The 23405-nt window shown below is 37.4% G+C and overlaps 1 protein-coding gene across 1 annotated transcript; it reads left to right on the top strand.

The window, feature by feature from the left end:
- Positions 1 to 20162: 20162 nt before the first annotated feature.
- On the top strand, positions 20163 to 21116 carry LOC112866688 (olfactory receptor-like protein OLF3). The gene has a single exon (XM_025929658.1). The coding sequence runs from the start codon at positions 20163 to 20165 to the stop codon at positions 21114 to 21116; it is 954 nt and encodes a 317-aa protein (XP_025785443.1).
- The last annotated feature ends 2289 nt before the right edge of the window (positions 21117 to 23405 follow it).

The following is a 23405-nucleotide window of genomic DNA, read 5'->3' as shown; positions in this document are numbered from 1 at the left end:
ATTCCGTGTGTTAAGTTTTACTTTTATCTTTTTCATTTTATAGACTTTTTCCCCCTCAAGATTGTCTTTTCTTAGAAATTTAAATTCTCATTAATTAATATAAGTGAATGCCTTGAGACAACAGACATTCCTCATTAGTAGCTGTTTGTGAATGGCATTCTCAGTATAAGGGAGGAGAGTACTGTTGACTGAGGGGCAAAATAAAATGATGTTCTAAATAATAAGGCCATTAAATAAAACTTTTTTAAAAATTTGGATCCTAAAAAATATCTGAGAATTAAAGTCTTATTCATTATTTAATAACCATAAAAACATCACTGAGGTATTTTGTAAAAAACAAGCAAATCCCTAAATATGTATGCAAATTACAGTTCAAAAAGAATCCAAATAAGATCCGTACGTGGCCATTTTCTACTACGTCTCTGAAGACCCGATTAATCTATAGGTTCACCCTACATTTCCTTTTTTCCCCTTGGAACTATTTGTTGAATAAAACAATGTTGTTTTTCCCAGGTGGATTTCAATGCAGTTTGGATTTTTTTAAGTGTGGTTTTGCTTGTTCCATTGACCTTGTATCTCCTGTTAGATCTGAAGTCTTGATCAGATTTAAATGTATTTCGTTTTCTGGCTAGATTTCTCAGATGGTGGCATGTGCTTCTGTCAAGAAGGACGCAGTGTTCAGTTTCTCTTTTCTAGGGTTTACTGCAATTATTACATTGCCTAGCTCAGGGTTTCTCAATAGCAGGGTTTCTTAATGTCTATTGACATTTTGGGCTAGATGGTTATTTCTTGTGGGGACGATTCTGTACGTTGTAGGGTATTTTTCAAATTCCTGACCTCTACCCACTAAATGGCCATTGTGCCCCCTCCCCACCTACTTCCAGTTTTGACAACAGAAAAATCTCCATATATTACCAAATGTCCCTTGGGATGACTAAATCACCCCTAGTAGAAAACTACTCACCTACCTTCATTAATTTATTAGGGGTTTCAAGGTGGTGGTATTCTATCATCCCTTTCTCTTTATTATTTGTAATACTTATAGATAGAGACTTCCTCCTCATTACTGTTTTATCTTCCTGAGATCTAGTTGGTAGAAGAAAGGAAAGCAGGATACATTTTTTATTTTTTTCCTTTCTTTACCACTTTTTAAAAATACAACAAGAGATGTTTAAAAAATCATGATGAACTCATCAATGTAAACTTATGCTGCAAAACAACACAAAATTATTATCTTAGAGTCCTGGAGGTCAGAAGTCTGAAATGGGCTTCACTAGGCCAAAATCTAGATGTCCAGAGGCTGTATCCTTTCTGGAGGGCTAGAGAAGAATCTGACTTCTTGCTTGTCCTATCTTCCTAAGGGAGCTTCCAGTCCTTGGCTCATGCCCCCTTTTTCCACCCTGAAGGTCGGCACAGCACCTTCAAACCTCTCTCCGACTCTGATTGTACTTCTATCCTCACATGTCTTTCTCCTGACTCTGAGCCTTTCTCCTTGCTCCCATACAGATCCTTGTCTGGGATCACACAGATTATCCAGGATGATCTCCCCACTTGAGGATCCTTAATATAAATGCATCTACTGTTTCCTTTTAACATGTAGGGCAGGTTCTGTATATGAATATGAATGAATAACATTCACAGGTTCAGAAGGACATGGGCATCTTTAGGGGTCATTATTCTGGCTACCAAAGAATCTATTCAAATTGGCTATCTAGTTTTTTCCCCACATGACACTAGTGTCTTCAACAGCTCCCTTATTTCTGGTGTGATACAATTTCACAGGCCCATCTTTTACCTTTCTTGCATTATAATTGGAATTATTTTTCCAAGAAGCACTGGCTCCTTTTGATGGGATATGGAATTTAGAGAGTACAGTCTGAGAACTGTGTTCTTCCAGAGGTTTATGGTTGGTTCTGCTATAGGCAAGATGGATGGTCCGTGATGATTGTAATTGAACTAGTCTTGGCTAAATAAAATCCAGTATGTTTAACCCATAGATAGTCATCGTTGTTGTCACCATGAGCACTGGTGTGCTTGGGAAATAAAGCTGACTGACTCCTGAGGTGTGCCTGTATTCTTGTCCACATGGAAACAGAGAACTTCCTTTGTCATGAGAAATCCTATGGAACACATATACGTTTATTCCTATTTCCTCCTTAAAGCTCTGTGTCCCGGTCCTCCAAATGTTGTCTTTTATTTTGAGGTAGAAGATTATGCATGGCCTTTAAATCAGTGCATATCCTGGCTTCTGATTACCTTCCTGCCATGCAAATTTATGGTGAAATGTACCGTATAAAATCCTCCCCATTAAGAAGAGCTCTTTTTTCCCTGGTCTTTCAGGACCACACCTTCTCAGTTAAATAGTTACAGGGATTATGTAGAAAGGCCATATTATGGGTTGACGGCTCAGTGGCAGGGTGATAGGAACAGGCACAATGGGAGTATAAGTCAGCTGTTTATAACGGTTGTTGGAGTCTTCAGGGTCTGCTCAGGCTAGTCTCACATATACTGCTTTAGGATTTGTTCCTCAAAGCCAGTGTTGATGGACAGCTCCAGATGCATGGTGACCTGGTTTCTCATAGCCAGGCATTCCTGTGGTCTGTTAGGTCCCAACAGCAAGTAAGAATTGTTTCTCAAAAGAACAGCTAACTTGAAGCACTCGACTGGCTCAGTCAGAAGAGCATGCAACTCTTGATCTTGGGATCATGAGTTTGAGCCCCATGTTGGGTGTGGAGATTTCTTAAAAATAAAATCTTTTTTTTTTTTTTTTTTTTTTTTTTTACAAAAAAGAACAGATAACTTGACAAAGAGACATTTCCTCCCCAAACCTTATAGACCAGCACTTTGATTCTCCAATCAAGCCATCCCACAGTCTGTATTCAGCATTTCAATCTGCCATAGATATTTCAAGGATCAGTAGAAACATGGGGTCATAAGGACCAAGTAGAAGGTTGTTTACACTGCAGACAAACCATCTGGAGAGTTTCTCTTGCACTGCTCTTGAAATTGGCATTTGTGACACCCTAATCTGATTGGCCTTCTAATGGTAAGCCCAAAATGGACAAATATGGAAAACACTGAGTCTTGAGGAACAACAGGTACAGATAAAGAGTAGATTGCACTGGTGTTCTCACAATAGAAGCTTCAAGACTGGATACCCAGACATTAGGCCTTGATGACATAGTTCATTGATTAGAGAAGTTCTTTCTTTATATGACATAATATTGTGGATATTGACTTGATATCCCACTACATGGGCTGCAGTGAAATGAGTGTTTATATGAAATATAATGTGTTCTCCACCTGTGTCTGAAAATATTCTTTGTACTATTTATTTCTTGGATAAGAAGCAAACTGGCTTTAGAAGCAGACTGGACCTCCAATCTGGGTCAGACTCTTTGGTCTGGTCTGTTGAGACTGAAGACCACATGGCTGGCTATGGGGTCCTTCACCTGAGAGACACTGAGAGGAGGAAACGATCAAGCTAAATGCTCCTCACTGTGTAGTCATTTGCATGATTTCAGACTTCTTACTATCAAGGGCTTCTATGGGGTTTGAATATTCTAAATATCCCTTTTAAAATATAGAGGTCTGAAATAAAACATGATCTCAAATGTAGTCTAATCAAGTCAGAATCCAGTGCATGTGGCAGAAACTCGCTATTTGCTCCTAAACTCATTTCCTCTACTTCACGGTGAGTTCTAACTTCTGAAATGTAGATGCAAAGAAAGAAAATATACCATTTCCAGGCCTGACCTGTTGAAATCTCCCAACTGCCAGCCTCCATTCTTCACTGTTTTGCTCTGAAGTCACCCCCATACAGGGGATCCGGCACAGGACTCTGGGGGCTCAGAGGGCAGAGGAGGCCTGGATCCTGAGTCATTGACCAGATGAGATCTAGCCATACCAGGGTCACCCACATGAGAATTTGTATAATAAGAAATAAATTTTATTGTGTTATGCCATGGTTATTGGGAACTGTTTGTTTCAGCATCTAGCCCACTTTGAATAGTATAATGAGGTTTTTATTTTAATATGATCACAAATCCCTGTGTACATCTAATTGGTACCCTGCTACTTAAAAGTAACAAATGATCTTTGCCTTCAACCAGCTCACAATCCAATCAAATTCTAGTAATTTGGACTTCTTCGTAATTATTCCTAATGTGTTTAAGATTGCTTTGGCTTTTTAACTTTTAAGTAGATACCAAGTATTGAAATATGATAATTGAAAACTTCACGTCTTTATCATATAAACTGATGTTGAGCCAACACTCCAAATTCCTTACTATTTGATTTTTTTTGTGCCTAAGTGCTATGCTAGGATTAATAAATAACGAAGACTAATTCCTTATTTTGTTATTGAGGTATAATTTACCTACAGTAAAATGCATTCTTTTTTGTATAGAGTTCTGTGAGTTTTAAAAAATTTACACAATCATGTAAGCACCACCACAATCAAGACAGAAATTTTCATCATTCAAACATATTATTTGCCCCTTTTAGTCAGTCTATTTTCTGAACATCATTTCCGGCCAACCACCAATCAGATTTCTTTGTCTATTGCAAAATATCATGTAAATGGAATCAGGACACAGTCTTTGAGTCTGACTTCTTTTCCTTAGCATAAAGCATTTGAGATACATTCATATTTTTCATGTTATGGTGGTACATTCTTTTTATTTGTAGAGTAATAGTTTAATTGTATGGATATACCATAGTTTTTTGTTTACTTTTTATTTTATTTTTTCTATTTCTGTAATTTTTTAAAATTTATTTTTGAGAGAGAGCGAGCGAGCATGAGCAGGGGACAGGCAGACAGAGAGGGAGAGAAAGAATCCCAAGCAGTCTCTGCAGGGTCAGCACAGAGCCCCATGTGGGGTTCAAACTCACAAAACCGTGAGATCATGACCTGAGCTGAAATCAAGAGTTGGACCCTTAACTGACTGAGCCATGCAGGTGCCCTGATTTACTTTTTAAAGTACATTTGGATTGTTTCTAATTGGGGGGAATTATGAACAAAAACTGTTGTAAAAATTCAAGTACAGATTTTTGGGGTGAACGTAAATGAACTCAATTGGGTGAAAAGAAACCCAACATAGGAGTTCTATGGCCAGGTTGTTATGATAAGAGTAAGTTTTATCTCATAAGAAGCTACCAAACTTTTTTAAAAAGATGGCATTTGCATTTGCACAAGCAATAATGAGAGTCACAGTTATACCACATGATTGTCAGTGTTGGCTAGTGTCAGCTGCTCTCATTTTAGCAATTCTAGTAGATGGGCAGCAATATTTCATTGTGGCTTTAAATTGCATTTCTTGAGGACTAATGATGTTGAATATCTTTCATGCTTTTCAGCGATCTGCATGTTTTTGGTGGGATGTCTGCCTGTGTCTTTTGTCCGAGTTTCACTGGGTTGTTTCTTACTATTTAGTTTTGAGAATTTGTTAAATATTCTACAACAAGTCTTTTGTAAGATACGTGTTTGCCAGCATCTTTTCCCGGTCTCTGGCTTGTCTTTTCAGTCTTATAATGGTATCTTTCAAGAAGCAGAAGTTTTAATTTTAAACAAGTCAAATTTATCCATTGGTTTCATTATAGGTCATGTTTCTGGTGTTCTAAGAAATCTATGCCTAATCTAAGGTCACAAAGATTTTGGTCAGTATTTGAGTCCCTGATCCATTTTTAGTTAATTTTTGTATATATAGTTGAAGACCTGGATCCAAGTTCCTTTTTTTTTTTTTTTTGCGTGTGGATATCTAGTTATCCATTATTATTTGTTGAAATTCTGGGTTTTTTATCCATTAAAATTTTTCCTTTTCCAAAAATAATTGGCCATGTATGCATGTATCCATTTCTAGACTCTTCGGTTCCTTTGTTCCTTTCATCTAACACTGTTACTTGAAATTGGTGGTCTAGGTTGTCCAATTTTGTTCTCTTTTTCAAAATTGTTTTATTCTAGATTCTGTGTTTTTCTACTAACTTTGAGAATCAGATTAAGTCTTACAAAAATTTCTGCTGGGATTTTCGTTGGTTTTGCATTGTATCTACAGATCAGTTTGGAAGAGAATTGATTATTTTTAAAATATTGTCTTTCACTCCATAAACATGGTAAATGTTTCTCCACTGAGGTGTTCTTAGATTTCTTTCATCAGTGCCTTATGATTTTCAGCATAGAGACCTATCATATATTTTGTTAGATTTGTACCTAATTCTTTAATGTTTTTATGTGCTATTATAAACCACACTGACTTTTAAATTTCATTTTCCATTTTTTATTGCTAACAAGTACAATTTATTTTTGTATATTGACATCATGCCTAGTGAACTTGTTGAAATCATTAGTTATAGTAGCTTTCCTGTAGATTAGTTGGGTTTTCTACATAGATAATTATGTCATGTATGTGTAGAGACAGAATTATTTCTTCCTTTACAATATGCATGCCTTTTATTTCTGTTGCCTGATAAAAGGCACTGGCAAGGACTGTTAGTATTCAGTGTTAATAGAGTCATGCAAAAGGGCATTTTTGCTTTATTCCCAATCTTAGGGGAAAAGGATTTGATCTTTTACCATTCAGAATGAATTCAGTTAAAGGTTCTTTGATGCCATTTATGAGATTGAGGAAGTTCTCTGTTCCTAGTTTGCTGACAGCTTTTATCATGAATGTGTGTCAAATTTTGTTAAATACTCTTTCTACTTTTATTGAGAGGATCATGTCGTTTTACTTCTTCAGACTGATGATGTTGTGAAATACATTGATTAACTTTTGCATAATGAATTAGCCTTGCATTCCGAGACTAAATCAAACTTGGTCATGAGGTATTGTCATTTCTAATATTCCTTGATTCAGTAACTAAGTTTCATTAAGAATTTTTTGTGTCTATCTAAGTGAGGGATAGTGCTGTATGGTTTTTCCTTTCTTGTAATATTTTTTTCTGATTCTAGCACCAGAGTAATGCAGGTCTCATAAAATGGGTTCACAGGTGTTGCCTCCTCTTCTGTGTATGGAAGCAATGGTGTAAAATTGACATTTCTACCTTAAATGTTTGATAGCATTTATCATTGACATCATTTGGACCTGAAACTTTTCTGTTGAAAACGTTTGAACAATGTTTTTAATTCTTTATATACATAAAATTGTTCAGATATCTATTTCTGTTAAAGTAAGCTGTGTTACTTTGTATGTTTTAATGAATTTGTCCATTTTATCTAAGTTGTTACATTTATGAGCATTTTGGGGATTGGTATATCCTTTTAGTTATTCTTTCAATATCTGTAGGATTTATAGAGATGTCCCCTTTCTTTCTGTTATTGGTAATTTGTATCTTTTCCCTATTTCTGTTGAGGTCAGTCTGGCTAATGTATCAACTCAGTCTTTATGAAGAGCCAGATTTCTATTTCATTGATTTTTGTCTATTTTCCTTCTTTTCAATTTTATTTATTTGTCCCTTTATCTTTATTTTGTCCTTCTTTGTGCTTATCTGGGTTCAATTTGTTCTTCCTGTAGCTGGAAATTCAAATTACTGAATTGGGACTCTTCTTGTTTCTCATGTGAGCATATAATCCTCCAAGTCTAAGAACCACTTCAGTTGTGTCTCACAGATTTTTTTCTCTTTTTCACTTTCATGCAATTAAAATATTTTTAAATTTCCCGGGGGACTTCCTTTGTGATGTATAGATTATGTGGAATTGGGTTGCTTAATTTTCTAATTTTGAAAATTTTTACATACATGCTTCTGTTATAGATTTCTCCTTTAGTTTCATTTTATCTAAGAACATACTTTGAATTATTTCATTTTTAAGAGTATTTTGAGAGTTATTTATGCCTCAGGGTTTTGTCCGTTTTGGTGAATTTTTTGAATGTACTTGAAAAGAATGTGTATTTTGCTGGTATTTGGCAGAATGTTCTATAAATGTCAATTCGATCAAGTCATTTGGTAGTGTTGGCCAAGTCTTCTATATCCTTACAATTTTCTGTATACTTGCTGTATTGACTACCGAGTTATTTGGAAACTTCAACTAAAATTGTGCCTTTATTTCCCTTATCATTTTTATCAGTTTTTGCTTCATCAGTTTTGAAACCCTCTGGTTAGTGTGTATACATTTAGGATTGTTATAATTTGATGAATTGACCCTTTTCCATCATGCAATGTCTCTCTTTATCCCTGTTAATATTTTTTGTTCTTACATTTATTTTATCTGATTTTAATATAGCTACTCCAGCTCTCTTTTGGTTAGTGTTCAATGGTATATGCTTTTATCCTTTTACTCTTAACATATCTGTGTCTTTATAGTTAAAATGCTTTTCCTTTAGATGGAATAAAATTAGGTCTGGTGTTTTATCTAACCTCATAATCTCAATCTTTTACTTAATCTACTGAGATAGACTACTTGTATTTATGTAATTATTGCTGTGTTTTGACTAAAATCTATCATCTCCCTAGTTTTTGCTTTTTCCGTACATTATCTCTTCATTTTTTTCTCTTTCTCACATGATTTTTGGATCAATTCTATACTTTTATTGCATTTCATCATTACCATTAGCCTAGTTTTATACCAATTAAAATTTTTAATGGCTGCCCTAGAGTTTACATTATACATTTAAAAATATCAATCTTAAATAGTGTAATAGCTCTTCATATGAAGCATAAGAACCTTCAAACAGTACACTACCATTTTCTCCCTCCCATTTGTGTGCTATTATTGCCATGTATTTTATATCACATAAGGTATAAACACTGAATACATTGCTATTATGTTTTATATTCGTTATCTTACAGTGTGTTAGAAAGTTTTTTAAATGAGTTTTTAGCTCTCAATTTTACCAAATAGTGCTGCTTCACTATTTGTGTATAAAAATACAACAAACTTCTGTAGGTTGATTTGTATCCTGTGACTTTACTGAATTCCTTTGTGCTCTAGTAGTTCTTTGCCGTGATGTTTTAATTTCATGTATGTTCTCATGTTTGATATTATCCCATGTTCTCTTCTCTTTGTATCATCATTATTTTTTTCCTCTTTGTGCTTCAGTTTTATTAATTTCTATCAACTTTATCCTCACTGATTTTTTTCTCAGTTCTGTTGAGTTTACCCTTAATCAATCTTCATCTTTGTTACTGTGTTCTTCAGCCTAGTATTTCCATGTGATTCTTCCATATACTTTTAAATTATCTGCTGAAATTCTTCATGCATTTATGACACTGTCCATCTTTTCTATTATATCCTTTAAAATTTTAGTAAGAGTTATTTTAAAGCTCTGTGTAATAGTTCCCACATGCAGATACTTAATTCTGGTTCTGTGAATTGCTTGGTCCAGTAAGAGCATTTTTTTTCTTGATTTTTCTCTGATCTTTAATGTGTGTGTGTGTGTGTGTGTGTGTAGGATAACATGCTATGAGATAAATAGTATTATGCTTTGCAGGAGACACTTCTCTTCTGTTTACCCTAAGAGGTAGTGTGTATGAGGTGTGGGAATCAGTGCAGCCAGGATTACACTGAGTTTGAGTTTTATATTGCTATGGTTATCCTCAGTGCACCAACAAATTCAGTTTTCTCTATTATGACTTATGCTTAGTGTGGGATGTTCAGTGGTTGTAGGGCTTTTCCCAGTCTCAACCATCCTGAGTTTTAGTCTCTTTCTATTAGGCTACATCTGGAGAGTGTGTCTTCACTGGCTGCCCCCACTCCATGATAACAGCTTTGACTTGTTCCTTAATTCCTGCTGGCCTGGTAATGAGGGTGAGGTTTTATTCCCTTTGTCCTGGTTCTTTCTCAGTCTCAGGAACATCTTTTGTCTCTGTGTTTCAGAATTTCTTAGTGATCCTGCCCCTTCTTCAGTCTTAGGAGATGGCTAATATACTGATCCAGAATGGTCTCCTGCTCAATGGAAACCCCAGAGTTAGAGTTTTTTTTTCCTGTTCCCCCTTCCCTCAGTAATGAGTCTTTATTTATCTGTCTCTGAGGAAAACAAGGTTTGCTGTCCTTCCCCTGTGGCTTCAGGCTTTTGTTGCATAATGGAGATGATTTGGTGATTGGAGAGTTCCTGAGCTTACTATGGCAGATGTTGCTGCCTTCACCTAGACCCACACTATGAAGGAGACTTTCTTTGGTTTTCTCCTTTCTTCAAACATCCTTATGAGGCTTGGTCTAAGTATGTGGAAAAAGTATTGAGAATATTTGTGAATGCTTCTTTTTTTCCTCTGGCTCCTAGCCATTGTATATTCATATTACTCCCACATTCAGCCTTTAGCAATTTGATAAATCAGTTCTTACAGGCTTACATGGTGCCCCACATTCCTCACATACACTGGCCCAGGTAAGGTAGAGCCCATGTCCCAGGCCTTTCTGGATGCAACCATCATTCCTGATATTTCATTTTATTTGGTTTTCTTGTAACCTCAGCTTTCTGATGATTTTTAAGAATAGTTATGATTTTATAGATTATCTGATCTTTTCTTGTTTAAGATGGAGGTGATGTTCATTCAAACTTCCTACAACCTAAAAGGAATCTAGAAGAGGCTAAATTACTCTTTAAAGTCTGTTTCAACAGACAAAGTAAAACAGGGAAATAGGTACTAATTTTCAACTAAGTACTAGTATAACAATAGCAAAAAAAAAATCTCTTCAGGCCAAGCAATTTTAAGTCAACAAACCACTTATCTGGAAGTAGCATATTAAAATTATATGCAATGTTTGGGGTAGAGATTTATGTTCTTTTTGCAAACAAAACATACGTGTTGATAGTACATATTATTGTATTTAGAAACTATTCCAGTTCCTAGGCCAACAATGATAAGATGGCCTTCCCAGTCAGAAGAGAGCATTTTCTGTTTGGGGAACAGTACGAATTGTAGGATGAGTGGGGGCTCACAGGGAAGGCAAGTGGTGAAAATTGAGATTGTGACTGACTGAACTTCTTCTCTCCCAGTTGAGATATGGCATTAGAGTCATTGGAGATTTTAGATAAAATGTTTGTGAAGTAAGTAATGGTAGAATAAAATGTTGTAATGAAAGATAAATGTGGCACTGGTTTACAGAATGAGTTGTTCCAGGTGTTCTCAAACGCATTCTATGAGAAAAACCAGAAAGGGTGATTAAAACACCCTCTGTGACATACCTGATTCAGTAAGTTTTCAATGCCTATCAAGCATTGAAAAGAAGTGAAATTACTTAGCACTTGGTTACAAAGGCTAAAATAATGGTAGTCAGCAGCATTAACAATGGAAAGGAAGGATCCATGCCACAAATGTTTGGAGTAAGAGTTGATGTAACTTGCTGAGTGATGGAGGTTGAATGACAAGGCCCTCCAGGTTAGGAACAGGAGTGACTGAGAGTGCTGTTGGGTCCTTACCAATGCTTGAAATTTGGGAGTTTCCTTTGTTGTCTACAGATGAGTGGAGAAAAACAGCAGTGATGTGAACGTCTGGGTTCGGTGACTACAGCTCTCCCAACCATGGAATGTTTCCAGCTTTCCTCAAAGTATCCCACCAATTCTGTCAGTTCTGTGGGAGTGCAGAAACTCAGGTGAGAGAAGAGAAGCATCTCTACTTTCCCTTTCTATTGCTTGGATGATCACAGCAGCATTGTCAAAGTCACGGGTGCTGTGGTGTCAGGCGTTAGATAACATGGCAGAATGAGTGGACAAGCGGGATGACGCCCACATGGATGAGAAGAGAGGATGCCTGGGAGATAACTCCTGGACGTTAGGGAAGTAGGTGAGGTGGCATGTAGATGCTGAGGGGATGCCTAAGTGGGTGGCTGAGCAGACAAGCAGATGGCTGAGTGAGCATCGGGGGGGGTGGTATGGACAGCGGGTAAGTGCATGGATGTGTACATGGTGGTGCTGAGAGGGACTGGGTATTTGACTGGGAGAGGAAGGGACAAATGTTTCGCTTTATGATGCCTGAAGAATATATCAGAGATGTAATGGGACTGCATTCTGTGAATATTACATTTAGTCTATTCATAAAAATTAAAGATTTGGAATGGTATAGAAAACTAACACTTCTGTACTTCCGCGTTGAGAATCTCCATTACCTTTTTCCTCTCCTTGTTTTCCCCCTCTAAAGCTTAATATTTTCTACATCCCCTTTCAGGGATCTTTTTTGGAGTCTTAAATCTTTGTATGTGGTGTTAGTATTCTTAAAACTAGAATAGTGCCGTGAGACAATAGTACTCATGAGTACATGAGAGTACCAAGGTGTGCGTCCATCTGTGCAAAGCTCACAGCAGGACCAGTGGGCTCTTTGCACATTTCAGGGGAATGAAGATAATGCTCCTGTGTTCAGAAGGAGAGATGACAGTATCCTGGAACCAAAGGGGGTAACTTTTTTTTCCTCACCAGGTTTGGTTGCAGACCCAGTCACTGCTCAGTAGAATAGGGGCATGAGTGCTAAACGTCAGGTTGGGGCTACAGGAGAATACCCTAAAGCCTCAGAAATCTAGGATCTCTGGCTTTTAAGAATGACCCTAGGCTTCAGCAGCTTGCTGTGATTGATGAGGATGGGGAAGAACAGGCTTCATGGGGAGAAGAAGGGCAGCATGGAGGTCCTGCCCTCAAGGACTGGGAGTGCTATCAACCACGGACACGTAAAGCTCCTGAGGGGAGTCTGTCAGCCTCACGTTGCTAGTCCAGACACTGCTGCATCACATTAGGTTTACACTGGAGCCAATTGCAGGGCACCTGTGAACTTTCTAATAGCTGTTTCCCTCACAATCTAAACTAGTCCCAGGTGATACCTTAGCCAGGAGCCTGAGGAGTCTGGGACTCTTCATCTCTCTGGTCCATGTCTTTGCTGGAGGGGAACATTCTTTAGAAACCAACATAAACTTAGATTAAAGCAGACACATCTGTGTGTCTGGCACTAATCAATGCTTGAGAACGCTAACGGAGGCACCAGCAGAGAGGGGGTGCCCACAGAGGTGTCTAGAGGGGCAGAAGTAGAACAGATCTGACTTGTTAGGGACTTTGGATCAGGGGTGTGATCCACGGATGTGATCTTCTCATTCTGAATAGTCTAAGAAGTGTAGAAAAGTGGTTCTGCCTTCCTAATGCTGGGGGCTCAGGTACATTTCTCTTCTAAGGGTTCTTGATTCTGCAGGTATGTACTGACAGAGAGAAAGACAAAGAGAGTAATGGTAAGGAATGGAAGGAAGCAACTGATTAATAATTAAAAAGTGGAGTCCCTATGGATGAATTCTGCATCTTTTGGGCAGAAAACACGTAGGAAACAAGCCTAGATCTGTGAAGTGATTCGTTAGGATTTGATATTCTTGAACATGTAGTAGGAGTATATAACAGTTCCAGTTAAGATAAATTGTCAATTGTTTAAAAATTTTCTCGAATGAAATCTTGCCATTTGCAACAACATGCATAGAACTAGAGTGTATTATGCTAGGGAAAACAAGTCAGAAAAAGACAAATAGCATATGATTTCACTCATATATGGAATTTAAGATATAATACAGACGAACATAAGGGAAGGGAAGCAAAAATAATATAAAAACAGAGAGGGAGACAAACCATAAGAGACTCCTAAATACAGAGAACAAAATGAGGGTTGCTGGTGGGGTATTGGGTTGGGGTAAGGGCTAAAGGGGTGAGAGGCATTAAGGAGGACACTGGTTGGGATGATCACTGGGTGTTATATGTAAGTGATGAATTGCTAAATTCTATTCCTAAAAAAAATATTTTGATTTAAAAAAAGGCAAATAAACGAAGGAAGTTACTACACTCTGCAAATGCAAAAAAAAAAAAAAATCTTAGTTATTTCTCTAACAGTATATATGCAAAGTATTTGAATTTTCCTTTCAATGGTAGAAAGCTGATTAAATGGATTTCTCAAATTGATATAGACTCAAGAATATGAGCTGGGACTAGAAATAAGGTCTTCTGACTCAAGGTTGGTTCCTCTAGAATGGGCTGGAGGAATTATACTGTGGAGACATAGTATACTGAGTGATTTGTACTGTACTAGTCGTGTTTCCTACAAAGGATGAGACATATAAAGAAGCTTAGCATTTACAGAATGAAGTTATGATAAAATATATCACAAAAGGTGAATTTCAGGATTGCACATGTTGGAGAAACTGGGTCCTCAATAATTGTACTCGGTGTATGTGAAGAGTCAGGTAACAAAACCCAGGTATTAAGTAGATAACAAGAACCAAAAAGAAAAACTGATTGCTTTCTCAGGGTTAAAAATTATCTTTGAAACATCACCTTCCCAAGTGGCCCTGGGATCATGTTTCCAAAGAGTGGGATGATGCAAATATGCCTGCCTGTGTTGGATATGGTCAGTGATGCAACAACCAACTACTCAGCCACATTTTAGAGGACTCTCTTTAAATTAAAGTGCCATTTCTATTGATAACCCACTTGTTTAAAAGTATGCCCAGCATGAAAGAAAGAATATCTGTGGGTTGTGGGAGTTAGCTTCATATGCTCTGCTTCTGAATTCAAGACTTGTAATCTGTCTCTGCTAAGACTATAGAGGACTCCAATGAGAAGGCCAAATATGATTATAACTCAAAGGGAGTGTTCCAAAAATGATGCGCAAACTTTCAGGGGAGAAAAAGCATTTGGAATTTTATCTCTTAGCCACAGAGCATCATCTCTGTAATAAGTGGTGGAAAATATAAAGAAGGGGATCACCCACAAACCTTAACTGTATTTCAGGTTGGATTTCTGAGGCTGATCCTAGGTTTTGTCCATCCATGCACTCTTTGAATTGGCATGAATAGTGGAAAGGGGTTTTATTTTGAAATATAATCTTGGAAGTTGAGATACTGAAGAATCCTATAGTGTGCATTCCTTCGAATCTTTTCAAGTCAATAGTTCTCTCTTCCTAATGTGGGGGAAGGGGAAGAGATAATTTATGAAGCCATCAGTCAATAGAAATGGAAAACATTATTAGATAGATTTAAATGTATAACATACTCACTGGTGTAAGATGTTAAATGTGGCCTTGAATGTTGACTAGGCAAATATACCCATGTGTCAAGCCCTGGATACTTCCTTCCTTGCAAAGGAAAATTGAGTATTTTGGAGTGTTGGTCCATAAAGTAGCAATGGAAACTAAATGCAACTAAAGATTAATAAATGTGGACAGCAGCATCTGAAGACATCTCTAGGGAATCACAAGTGATGAGCCTGTCTGTGTGTACCAACATATGAAAAGTTCTGTCATCCTTGGTTTATTTGTCTATGGTATGGGTCAGGTTACTCATCTTTTTCTTGATAAGAAGGTCCTCATAATTCCTCAAGGCTATATCAATACAGTTAGAGCAGGAATACGAGAAGGATGTGCTGAAAGGCTAAAAGGGTACTTTATGTTGAGAATTGCTACTCAGGGCAATACCCTTTCTCTCAGGCATACTGCAGAACTATAGGGAGGTCGGAATGAAAAGGGCTCCCATCTGAGAGGTCCGCTGGTCAGAATTTAAGTAAATTATAATAGTTGGGAGATGCTTCATTTTTACGACTCAAAACACCCAGATGTTTACAACAAATATTACTAAAAATCACTGCCTGGGAATTTACCATTAAAAATATATTTAATTTAAGATCTTGACTTTGTTGATATTCTTTTTAAGATGGGGAGAAGCAGGGGCAGTTTAGAACATGGGCCATTTTACTGGAGGGCAGACGTTGATGTAGAGTTAGAGATGGGATGAAAGTATTTGTTCATAAATGAAATGTTAGAAGACAGACTCAGATAAAGGGAGGCAGGAATAAACCAAAGCTAAATTTTATCCACCCCATGGAGATAAAGACCAGTCCTGGTTTTAACATCAGCAGGAAGCATTGTCAGAATTTTTCCATCTTCATCTTGTTCAAGTGACAGATATTTTCAGCTGCAGGTGTTATAAGGTTGTAGGAGATTAAAAATAGGAAAAATAATTGTGGTTCACTTTATGGAGATAGAATAGGTTGAAAAATAACATTTAACCTGTTCATTTCAATTTTTATGATGCAGAAAATATAACAGTTTCCATAAGATCAATGAACAAATTTGCTTTACTTAAAGAAAGATCATAATGATTGACTAAAATTTAACTTTTAAGTTAGGTGTATTGTGTCATGTAAAAGAAAGGGATTTTTTGAGAAATTTCAACACCTTTTTTTTTTTTTTTTTAATTTCTTTGTCATAGAGATAAGAACATTTCTATCCTGTTATCTGCAGTAACTGATAGTTACTGGGTATTATGAGAAGATACATGGAGGTACTTTTAGCTAGAGTCCAACAATGGTAATATTTTAAATGAAAAAAAAAATTGTCTCTGTAGTCCAGACCTAACTTTTCTCACAACTTCGGTGTCATTCACACCAAAACTTACAGTTTTGTACTCTTACATGACTCATTTTCAAGGGTCAGTTTACAACAAGGTTAGGTACTTCATATAAAACTCCCATATCATATTATTTTATTAAAAAAAATATTTCATTTTTAACCATTTCATTAAAAGGACAGGGATCAAAATAAAACAAATAGATTTCAGGCATTAGTGGCAGTGCTTTAAGAAGATAGTTTTTCATGGACTATTTCAATGGTATCTATCATATCACATATTGTGTTTTATTAGTGCTCTTGTCCAAGGAGGAATCGCGGGGGTATATTGTTTAATACGATGCCCTGAGTAGGCAGCATGGATTCTTTGTTTTTGAGTAGACAAAACTCAAAACATACATAGAGAGATGTGGCTTGGGGTTTGTTGAGCATGTGCACGAAATAACACAAAGAATGTAAACTAGGGTTTATTGTCTGTATGTCTGTTATTTTGTAGAATAAAAATTGTATTTAAGGTGTACAACATGAAGATTTTATATACATATACATAGTGAAATGACTACTATTCTTGAGGTAATTAACATATTCTCTCATGTAGTTACCTTTTATGTGTATGTGTGATAAGGACCTAAAATCAATTCTTTTAGCAAATTTCCATAATGACTATAGTCATTATGATGTACATTAGATCTCAAGACCAATTCATCCTAAAAAAACTACAACTTTGTGCCCTATAACCGACATCTCCTCATTTCCTCTTCCCTTGGTAACTACCTTTCTACTCTATGTATTTGACATTTTAGATTCCACATATAGGTGAAATCATGCAGTTTTTCTCTTTCTGTATTTGGCTCATTTCATTCAGTGTAATGACCTCCAGGTTCTTTCATGGTTGTTGCAAATGGCAGGATCTTTTTTTTTTTTTAAGGCTGAAAAATATTCCATTGTATGCATATATATCACAATTTCTTTATCCATTCAACAGATACTTAACTGTTTTCATATCTTGGCTGTTGTGAATAATGCTGCAATGAACATGGGAGTGCAGGTATCTCTTCAAGGTATTGAGTTCATTTCTTTCAGATAAATACCAGAAGTGGGATTGCCGAATCACATGGTAGTTCTAGTGTCAATTTATTGAGGAAATACCGTACCACTTTCCATGTTGGCTGTAGCAATTCACATTCCCACAAACATGTACAAGGGTTCCCTTTTCTCCACATCTTGCCAACGCTTGTTATTTATTATTTGATAATAGCCATCCTAACATAGGTAAGGTGGTATCTCATTGTGGTTTTGATTTGTATTTCCCTGATTATTGGTGATGTTGAGATATCTTTTCATATGCCTGTTGGCCATCTGTATGTCTTCTTGAAAAAAACGTCTGCTCAGGACTTGGCTAATCTTAAAAATCTGGTCATTTGTTGCTTTTGCTATTGAGTTATATGCATTCTTTATATAGTTTGGATATTAACCCTTTATCAGATATATGGTGTGCAAATATTTTCTCCCAATCCCTAGCTTACCCTTTCATTTTGTTGATTGTTTCCTTTGCTGTTAAAAAGCTTTTAATTTGATGTAATCCTACTTGTTTATTTTTGCTTTTGTTGCTTGAGCTTTTTTTCCCTATAATTTCTTCTAGGAGTTTCTAAGCCTTAGAGTTTAGTCTTTAATTCATTTTGAGTTTATTTTTGTATATGTGTAAGATAAATGTCTCTTTATTTTCTGTGGACCTGGGGGACTCTTGAATGCTGAGTCCTGTTGGATCACATAGATAAGGAGTCAGTCCCTCAAGAGACAGCCATAAAAATTTAGGTGCTGGATATGTGGTCCAATTACTTTAATCCTCAGAGACAAGCTGGGAGTTGTGGGTTCTCTCCCAGTTGTAAGGAACTGTACTAGTAGTGGAGATTGTGCCACTGATGTGTCTCACTAATGTGTCTACCTGTTTTGATGTGGGTATTTTCTGTCATCCTATGAGTAGGAGTTGCCCCACTCCTTTTTGCATTTCTCTTGGAATGGATCTGTATGTAGGTGCTTATTTAGAGCATCCATGGGATGAGACAAAGCCCTATTCTGCCCCCTTGCTGACTGCCTTTCAGATTTTATTGTATATTAAAGGAGCATTAGGTACCTGGCAAAAAGGTAAGGTAGCCAAAGATGTAACGAATAACGAGAAGAGAACACAAACAAATTTATACTGGAGAGAGAGCACAATAGGACTCTTAACTGTAATAATTGTTCAACACTGGTTTTGAGGCAAGTAAATGTTTTCTCAGACTAATCATGATTAAAGAAAAGCAAAGTGAAGGGTGGTTGAGGAAGTATTATAAGCAGGAAAGAAGGAACTGTTGAAAGAATGGATCAAGTTTCGAGAAGGTAATTAAAGAAATTTATGAAAATGCACGAGTCTGAATCATGAATGAGTAGGGTGTTCCTGGGACTACTTGTTCTGTTTTGTTGTTTAAGAGGTAAGAGCATTAAAGCATAGATAGTCTTCATCTTTCTGCTCAGTGACCCTAATCTGACATCTGCGTGGGTTTGGGGATGGGCGGGCAGCTATCTCTGCCCTCAATCTCTCTTGCTGCCTTTAGTTACTATTTTCCCTTATGTTGTAGGCTGCAAGAAAAGGGAAGTTGTGAGCAGGCAGTGGTTCAAAATATTTTTTAAATCTTATGTATCCCTTTTTAATGTTCAAAAATGACATAATAATAACAAATTAGTTCTACTGAAAAACACTTCCTTCAGGGGGAAATAGGAGGAAACTCCATTCCAATGTACATCTATGCGAATTCATACTTTCTTTTCTGCCTTGGACAATGAAGAAGAATCCTTAAACATTTGTGTTTCTTTCCTCTCTGTATCAAGTCTTCTTTGCTTTCTTTTGAGCCCACCTACAAAGGTTAAATGATTAGTAGCGGTAAATTGAAAAGAGAAAAATAAAAAGAACAAGATACCATTACAATACTTTTCCCTTTCTGATCCCACTGAGGGCTGAGAGACCAAGGCCAAGAGGATTAAGGGCAATAACAAAAAGCAAAAAGTCTTCAAAGCCCTCCCGTCCATTCCTGAACCTTCAGTTTTGTGGAAGATTGCCTCCAATTTTATTTATGTTTGAATTTGTGGAGGGGATGTGTGGAGAAAATAATGTTTACTACCTCATCTACTCCAAGGCAGAGGTCATGTTACTACTAATACTTCCTCTACTTCCTCTACTACTAGTAATGGTTCTCAAAGTACTTTCCTCATAAGTTACCTACGTTTGGGCTTAAATGTACTTGTGAGTGGGATGATATGCCTCTGTTTCATGTATAAAAGCTTGTCACCTAGCCCAAATCACATAGCTGTAAATAAATAATAAATAAAATCAATTTTTAAAATCTAGGTTCTCGGATTCCAGATCTTTCCACAAGGATCTGACTTTTCCCAATATTTCCTTTTGTAATAAATGTACCATTTTTCATTATGATGGGGTTAGTTGACATATGTAAAGTAGCTTTAAAAAACTTTCCAACCAAATTTTCTTCATTGTTTATCACTTTACCTACCATTGTCACCTACCAAACTCTACTTGCTCTGGAATCTGAGGTAAGTTTGTAAGATGTGAGCTCCTAGAATTGCACTACATTATCTCCAGGCTTTAACAGGGTCTCCCTGAGACCACTTCCTGTCCTTATGAAGGTTCTGGCCTGACTCTGATGCAGAGTGGATATGTTGGGATAAAACCTTCCATCTTGGCCTGCGAATAGTCTGAAACATCTGGTAAAGGCTAGCCAATTGCATACAGTATGTATTCACTAAAATGGTTCTTTGATTCAACAGATTCTCTTATCTCTGACCTTTTGCAGATTAATGATTCTCACATGTTTTTAATGGAAACAGATAACCAGACATGGGTGAGAGAATTTATTCTCCTCGGCCTGTCCAGTGACTTGTATGTGCAGGTCTTTCTCTTTGTTTTGTTCTTAGTCATGTACTTGGTGACAGTGCTGGGAAACTTCCTTATTGTTGCTCTGATCTGCCTGGACAGCAGACTCCACACTCCCATGTACTTCTTTCTCACCCACCTCTCCCTTGTTGATGTCTCTTATGCCACAAGCATCATTCCTCAGATGTTAGTGCATCTTCTTGCAGAACATAAAGCAATCCCATTTGTGAGCTGTGCAGCCCAGTTATTTTTCTCTCTAGGCTGGGGTGGGATTGAGTTTGTTCTACTGGCAGTGATGGCCTACGACCGCTATGTGGCTGTGTGCGACCCCCTGCGATACTCCGTCATCATGCATGGAGGGCTCTGTACCAGGTTGGCCATCACATCCTGGGTCAGTGGTTCTCTCAACTCTCTCATTCATACTGCCATCACCTTTCAGCTGCCCATGTGCACAAACAAGTATATTGATCACATATCATGTGAAATTTTAGCTGTGGTCAGACTGGCCTGTGTGGACACCTCCTCCAATGAGATCATAATCATGGTTTCTAGCATCGTTCTGCTGATGACACCCTTCTGCCTGGTCCTCTTGTCCTACATCCAGATCATCTCCACCATCCTGAAGATCCAGTCCACAGAGGGAAGAAAGAAAGCCTTCCACACCTGTGCGTCTCACCTCGCAGTGGTTGTCTTGTGCTATGGCATGGCCATTTTCACTTACATCCAGCCCCGCTCCAGCCCCTCTATTCTTCAGGAGAAGTTGATCTCTCTCTTCTATGCCGTTTTGACACCCATGTTGAACCCTATGATTTATAGTGTAAGGAATAAGGAGGTGAAGGGGGCCTGGCAGAAACTACTAGGGCAGTTATCTGGATTAACATCAAAACTGGCAACTTGATGAATCCTGAGCATTAGTTAGAGAAAGGAGCTTTGCCTGAGAGTTCTTTCACTTAACTCAGATATGGCAGGCATCACCTGCATTGTCCTAGCAACCAGGAAGGAGATGATGATACATGTCCTGGTGATGCTAGGTAGGAGGTTGAGTGGTTGGGTTGGGGTGTGGGCTGTGGGTATATTTTTATGTCACAGCAGCGTGTTCAGTGGAGTAGAGGAGTGAACTTCTCACCCTTATTCAGTTTTCATTCGTATGCAGTAATTGAGACAATAGCATTTACCATTTACAATTACTGAGAGTAATTGAAGACAATGCAATTTACTGTTTTGATTAGTCACATTGTGATCAGTGACCTCTTCATGAGTCTTACCTTGGAACACAGGTTTTTATTCATCCGCATTTTGTAAAAGATTATCATATTTCCATTGGGAACAAAATCATTGTCAATTTGAAGACTCACTTAAAATGTAAGTATATGTAGCCATATTTAGTAATTGAGTCATTGTTCGAAGAAGAAAGTTGCTATCAAAGCTGATGAAGATTTTTTGTGCTAGACCTACTATTGGATATAAAGACTATCTGAGTAATGGAAATAATTGAGTGGAGATAATAATTGAGTGGAGAAATATCAACTAAAATTTTTGTTTTACCCTGATAAGGTTAAACCAAGTGTTGTTTGTAGACAATGACATTATTGGCTAAGAAAAATCTGAGATCTAGTTACTGCTAATTTATTGTGTATACATCAGCATTCATTCAAAGGTAAAAATTCTCTAATTCTGAAAATTCAGTGAACTTTTTCTCTGAAACTTTAGAAATAAAATAAGCAAATAAGCAATGAGATAAATGTATAAAACATCAAAGACATAGTTCATGTAAGAAAAACAGTTTCCTTAGGCAATCAGTGAAAGATAATGCAGCTTAGGGACACCTGGGTGGCTCAGTTGGTTGAACCTCCAACTCTTGATTTTGGCTCAGGTCATGATCTCATGGTCATGAGATTGAGCCCCAAGTTGGGCTCTGCACTGGGAACAGAGCCTGCTTAAGATTCTCTCCCTCCCTTTGGGGCGCCTGGCTGGCTCAGTCGGTTAAGTGTCCAGCTTCGGCTCAGGTCATAATCTCACGGTTCATGGATTCGAGCCCTGCATGGGGCTCTGTGCTGACAATTCAGAGCCTGGAGCCTGCTTTGGATTCTGTGTCTCCCTCTCTCTCTTCTCCTCCTCCACTCATGCTCTGTCTCTCTCTCAAAAATAAATGAAACATTAAAAAAAAAAAAAAAGATTTTCTCCCTCCCTCTGCCCACTCTCCCCTACAAAAAAATAAAAAATAAGAAAAATAATGCAGCTTTGATGTGGATTTGGGGTTATCAGGATAGGTCAGTCTGCTGTGCAGATGTTACTTTCAAGTCTCCATATTAAAAGCCTTCTTGTATATCCCCCAGCTCAAACACACAAACACAAGGCCCTACTCAACCTTTGTAAATTTAGTGAGTTAGCATCATCTGTGAGTATACCTCACCTCTGACAATAAACGTCAGTAAAATAAAAGGGGGAGAAATGATTAAATGGAATTTGTGGGAGATAGGGAGAAATAATATAATTGTGAATCTTCTGACTTTCTTCAAGAACCTCAAAATGGTGCCCTCCTTTTGTTCCTTTGTCTCTCCGTTGAGTCTTTAATTCATATTTGGTTGATTTGTATTTGGGAGTTAATGATCAGGAGATGAAGGGTTTTCACTGACACCTGTTTTCTCTGTGAAACAAGAAGAGGTGCCCATTGCGGAGAATGTAGAAGAGGGAAGGCAGGACTAAGAGGTGTGGGAACGGTGAAGGTTAAAACCCATGTGGGGTCTAGGAGAACGTGCCCCGTTAGCTGTGGATGCCATTCTCTGGAGTTTCATGCAGTATAAATTACAGGGTCATAATGGTCAAATTTTCCCTCTGATATGACCAACTTTATCTTTGTTCTTAGCCTTCTCTAAAATAAGGTCACACATGATCATTCCGTGAGTATCAACTTTGTTGAAGACACTGCAGTAGGCATTGAGGGTATAAAAGTAGTGTTTAGATATGGCCATTGCTCAGGAAGTAGTATTGTAGGACAGGGGTTGGGAAACTTTTTGTAACTGACCAGTTCATAAATATTTTAGGCTTTGGGGACCATGTAGTCTACATCACAGCTACTCAACTCTGCCATTACAGCACTAAAACAGCCATAGACGACACATAAAAGAATGAGTGTGGCTAGTGCCAATAAATCTTAGTTTATGAACACTGAAATTTGAATTTTATA

The sequence above is a fragment of the Puma concolor genome, chromosome A2, assembly GCF_028749965.1.
Source record: "Puma concolor isolate L17-30 chromosome A2, mPumCon1.1.hap2, whole genome shotgun sequence".
NCBI classification, from domain to species: Eukaryota; Metazoa; Chordata; class Mammalia; order Carnivora; family Felidae; genus Puma; species Puma concolor.
Note: the sequence above shows the minus strand (reverse complement) of the source record. Positions and strands in the feature narration are given on the sequence as shown.

Excerpts from the sequence above, each read along its gene's own strand:
- LOC112866688 (XM_025929658.1), top strand. The coding sequence starts at position 20,163 with ATGGAAACAGATAACCAGACATGGGTGAGAGAATTTATTCTCCTCGGC.